General features: G+C 30.8%; 1 protein-coding gene across 1 annotated transcript; it reads right to left on the bottom strand.

The window, feature by feature from the left end:
* Positions 1-1,772: 1,772 nt before the first annotated feature.
* Positions 1,773-4,274, bottom strand: LOC129572177 (uncharacterized). Its single transcript, XM_055452115.1, has 4 exons — positions 3,282-4,274; positions 2,905-3,191; positions 2,473-2,749; positions 1,773-2,406 (listed from the first exon to the last, which is right to left on the bottom strand). The coding sequence occupies exons 2-4, from the start codon at positions 3,141-3,143 to the stop codon at positions 2,176-2,178; spliced, it is 747 nt and encodes a 248-aa protein (XP_055308090.1). The 5' UTR covers positions 3,144-3,191; positions 3,282-4,274; the 3' UTR covers positions 1,773-2,175.
* Positions 4,275-5,619: the final 1,345 nt, after the last annotated feature.

Below are 5,619 nucleotides of genomic sequence, written 5' to 3'. Positions count from 1 at the left end.
ACGAAGTCAATTCTCGTGCCGAAAGCGAACACAAAACTTGTATGTATGTCAATTTTTAAAATACATTTCGGAGCGATATACATAGTTAGGATGAATGCGAAATATGCGAATTAAAATCGCTCCGATTTTTTTTTTTAAATTGATATACATACAAGTTTTGTGTTCGCTTTCGGCACGAGAATTGACTTCGTTGAAATTTTTTACTTGATATCTACCATCATCTGTTGGTACAGGGACTTGTTAGACTAGACGTAAAACTTTTCTTCAATATATCACTTCTTTGGAAAATTGAATGATGACTTTTGCAGTCATTAAAGCCGACACTAATATGTTAACCCATTAACGCCCAAAGAAATTTTTTTTTTGAAAATTTGTGGGTATTCTATTTTTTGGCCAAATATGATTTTCCCAAAGTTTCATGTCATTCTGATCAAAAAAAAAATTCGACTTTTCACGAGTTTTCCGAGAAAATGGAAAATCGGAAAATCCGGAAAATTTTGTGAAAATTCTCTCTGGACATTTGGCAACCACCCTGCAAAATTTCATTCCAAAATTCCAAACCGTTTAGCCGAAAGAAAGAAAAATGTAAAAAAAGTCACTAAAAAAATCACGAATTTCGCGTCCCAAAAATAGGACGTTGGGCGCTAATGGGTTAAACACTCCAGTTAGTCTATCATTTCTCAAACGCGTTGTTAGATTATCTTGAAGCGTTGACAATTCGGCTTCCTACTCATTTCCATGTATTGGTTAGGTTTCTTTGTGTTAGAATTTTATATACTATATACTAAACCCTGATTCCAATCTACAAAGACAGATGAATATTCATATCTTGGAAGATTTGCCGGAATGACTTCGGGTAGGGCGATTTCAATTGAAGATTTTATGATGTAGTTGAATATACCCATTTTGGAGCGGTTTTTCGATAGCCGATTACTGAAAAAAATTGTTCCTACATAAAAAAAAGTAAATACACTACATTAAACTACATAAAATCTACAATTGAAATCGCTTACCCAAAGTCATTTCGGCAAATCTTCCAAGGTTTGAATATTCATCTAGAAAGACTACTATAACTACTATTGTATGAAAATACCTTATATTGTATATACAAACGCATAGGTGTAACGAATAAATAATAAGTAATAAAAGATTTTATTACTTATTCATTTTATGTGATTATTCATTTATTCGTTATTCGTTCTTACTCGCGAATAAGAACGAATAATTATTCATTTATTCATTCAAGAAACGAATAAGAAATGTAATAAAAATTGAATAATATATGAAACGAATAAGAAGTGAATAAGAAACGAATAAGAAGTGAATAAGAAACGAATAAGAAAACGAATGAAAATTGAAAAAGAAGTTGTAAGAAGTAATAACTATTACAACTTATTCACGAATAAATGAATAATTATTCGTTCTTATTCGCGAATAAGAACGAATAAATGAATAAATATGACAAAAGTAATAAGTGAATAAAAAAACGAATAATTATTACAAAAATTAACACCTATGTACAAACGCGAAAAGATCATGTTTTTACGTTTCTTGGAGTCGTTTTCCAGTGAATCAAAATATTCATCCAGTTTTTGGCGGTGTAAATAAATAAATAAATAAATATCCAAAATCCTACATTCGAGTAGAGAAAGAAATTAAACTAAAAAGAACAGAAAATCGAAAATACTTGGATGAGAATGACTGTACGTGTACGTGTAAATATTGGTGTCAGGACAAGATTTTCTGAAGTAGAAGAAATTATAATATTTTACTTTTCATTTCAATATTTAACTTTATTTTAATTCTTTCTTTCGTCATAAAAAAGTTGGGTGATACTAAGAAAATTCTCGGACGAAATCATTCATCCTAAAAAAGTGAATTTTACATTGAAGTAAAACAATTTGAAGCAATAAGTTAGGAATATAATTCTGTGTTCTTCTCTAGGTCGGAAATCACGTGTAGTTTTCTGTTTTCCTTATTCTCCTGAGTTTAACTGAATATATGAAAATGTTGTTCGGAGATGCCTTCATCCAATATGATTAGAGATAGATCTTTCAAGTCATTTACAAAGTATCTTTTCATCGATTGCATTATCAATATACGTGCTTATCGAAAATGCGAGTACTTTGATTTTTTTATTTACAGGCAAATCAACAATATTGTGCAGTTTAATAACTAGTTATTTAAATGTTGCACTTTGTAGCGATTATACAGGGCGTATGGCGTTTTTGTCAAATCGTTTTCTTGAACTTTAATGGTGATAATATTTGGTATCTGGTCGGCTTGCTTGCCCATAAACCAGTCAGCACATTGCTTTCTCTGCTCCTCATTCACATTTTCCTCACACCATTTCTGCACAAATTTGTGGAATTTGTGAGCTCTGGCTTTTGTCACTTTTGGATGAGTCTGTTTGCGAAAATAAAAAATGGGATTAACATTTAAAAACAAGTAAATTATACGTGAAAAATGTACTTGTCTTGCTTGCCGGATAGCACTTTTTTTGTAAAAAACTGCGTCTTTGTTCACCACAAAAACCATACGATATTTCTGAAAGTTTATGTTTATCTCGGATCGATCATCAATGAAGTAGCCCTCGTTGCAGTTTTTTCCAGTGCGCTCTAAAGGCCTTGACTTGACTTCAGTAAGTGACTGACTTTTGCTAATTTCGTCTGTTGTATGTTGTTCAGTAGATGCTGCACCGATAATTGATAAGTCTGTATTGCTCACAGGTAATTCATCATTGGTATTGCTATAGAAACAATTTTTAATAAAGAAATCTTTATTATTTGAATTTTTCTTCTAAATTACAAATATCTGTCCTATACTATTTGAACATGTAAGATTATTTCTTTGTAATTTATGATTATAATAATTATATAAAAAAAAATTATTTTTGCAAATTACCTTATGTGGACTGTGGAAGAAACTGTTTCAATAACTGTATCAGATATCGATTTGGATGAATTGTCTAACTCGCTGCTTTTCTGAACTCCGTCAACATTCATTGTTGCAACGTCCGATACTGAAGTTGTTTGCACAGTTTTCGCCACACTGTCATTTATATTTTTAGAGCCTAATGTCTCTGGGGAATTCGGTGACTCCGATGAAGATGATTTTCGCGAAGAGTTTCGTAACTTGAACATTCTAATATTTCGATGTAGGAACAATTGTCTCCGGGGTAAACTTGAAATCTAAAATAGATACAAATTTGACTAAGTGCTCGTTTCAAGCAATTTTTTTAGACGTGAACAATATTTTACTATCTTCAAGATTTTTTTTACCTATTTACACCAAACTAAACTTTAAAAGTAAATCTCGTAATACAAGCACCATATAATTGATATCAAATTATGATTATAATGCATTGTTGTTGTTCCCTAATTTTTCCACCAATAATTTATGTAAAAATATCTTATTTCTATCTTAAGTTGTAATTAACAAAGGACGATATGTATTATATTGCACGACTTATTTTTCGATGATCAGTTCTGTAAGGAAATAAGAATTGTTGATGTAAGGAAATAAGAGTTTTCCGTTTTTCAATATAATATATTTTATTTCATACATTTCCCGTCTATTTAGCAATTTGATAAAATACAGGAAATTGCAAGCTACGTAAATGAAATCTTGGTCATGGTTGTTTTGAAAACAAAATATTAGACAACACATAATTAATGAAAAATTATTTACATGAAATGACAATATTTGTCATATTTTTATTCATTTCAGGATGAATTTCATTTATGTTTCTTTACATCACGTATACTCTATTAATACAATTAGTAGTAGTAGTAAGATGATAAAGTGAAAAAAAGAGATAAAATCAGACAATTTTATATGTCTTATGATATTTAAGCACGAAAAAGCTTGATGTCTTGTAGACAGCGTCTAATTGAATAATAATAAACAGAATGACGACTTTATTCGATATTGCATCTTTTGGCATAGTGTGATCGCAATTTTCATATTTCTATATCTATTTACACCTCTTGTTTGACCTGGTACGGGAAAATTGTTAAAGAAAAACAATTGATTAGTACCACAATAAAGAGATAAAGTATACTATAAATATAATAGATTATTATGGGCAGAATTAGCTCCTAATCAATACGGAATCCATCGTCATAATCTACCGAAAACTGATAATTTTGTTCATGCCCGTAAGTTCAGGCTTGAAGGAAATTCAATGAATTTCTAATCTCAACACGTAGAGTTCAAGAAATTGAACAAACATTAAGGAGAATATCATCAGCAGGTTGTGCTCAAAAGATTAACAAATAAAATAACTTGTGTGTCCTTGTGTATACAGTGCACCCCCGCAAATTAGAAATAAAATGTTCCGAGACCATTTCTAATCTGGGGGGTTTTCTAATTTCTGAGGATTTTTCAATTTCATCCAAAAACGGTGTATCAAATGAAAAACTGATAGGGAGAATGATTTGCTTAATTGAAAACGATATATTGAACACTGTTCAATCAAGTATTGTATGTAAATAAATGCTTATAAGCAGTTATTTTAGTGATTATAAATATATAGTAAGTCTGTTAGTTTATTTTACTGGATAAACTACTCCTCGGAACAAACCGAAATAAATGATGACCGGCTGTTCTTATTATATCATACGATAGTAAACAGAAAACGTTAGCATTCTATATAGAAAATTTTATATGCAAATTCTCTGATGGAACAAATCGGTTTCGATTTGTTAATGATTGATGATTTATGATTGACGCAGACAATATGGAACAGATTACTCTTGACTTAATTTTTAACTTCATGGTAAACGTCGAAAATCTCGAGCTGATCTGCTAATATAGTTATTCAACGAAATGGAAAAGACTTTCATTACGTTTTTTCATTAAAAATGAAGTTAATTTCCCTTTGTCTTGAATGAAATGATTCGGAAACCCCGTAAATTAGAAATGAACCCCGGAAATTAGAAATTTTCCATTCAAATTTTCAAACCTGAAATTCATTTCTAATCTCTGAAGTTTTCTAATTTTCGGGTTTCTAATTTGCGGGGGTGCACTGTATATACAGCGCATTTGAACTGTTGAGAATAATCGCTACACTTTATTTCGAGGGTCAAACGAATTTCGTCATAAAAAACCCCAATTCTGAATAAAATATCCGAAAATTGTAATAAATTTTCCGAATAAAGACCTAAAAAATCCCGAAAAATATACTAAAAGTACCCGAAATCCGACCTAAATTTCCCCCAAAATCGTCCTAAATTTCCCCCAAAAATACCATGAAGTACTCCCCAAAATCGTACTAAATTATTCAATAAGACCTAAAAATGCCCGAAAATTGTACTAAACACCTATTTTATTACTGAAAATATTGTGTTGACTAAGTATACGCCCAGTTCATTTCAATAGAAAAAAGGTAATTTGTTGTCATGATACTCAATTTATTGGCACATTTGTTATAAAATAAATAGTAGAAACCGCGATCTTATTAATTTTGGTGTTCAAGAGCTTTTTTTGCAGCTGTTACTCGCCCAGCGTTTCGTTTATGTTGATTAACGATTGGAATAAGTTCCCAGACCACAACGCAGTTGATTTGAATGAAAAGATAGCCGATCCAGAATTGGTGCAATTCTTGAAGGACTTGAT

Source organism: Sitodiplosis mosellana, unplaced genomic scaffold (genome assembly GCF_009176505.1).
Source record: "Sitodiplosis mosellana isolate CC-2019 unplaced genomic scaffold, AAFC_SMos_1.0 Smas_scaffold_4351, whole genome shotgun sequence".
NCBI classification, from domain to species: domain Eukaryota; kingdom Metazoa; phylum Arthropoda; class Insecta; order Diptera; family Cecidomyiidae; genus Sitodiplosis; species Sitodiplosis mosellana.
The sequence above is the reverse complement of the archived record's forward strand: the minus strand, read 5'-3'. Positions and strand labels throughout refer to the sequence as shown.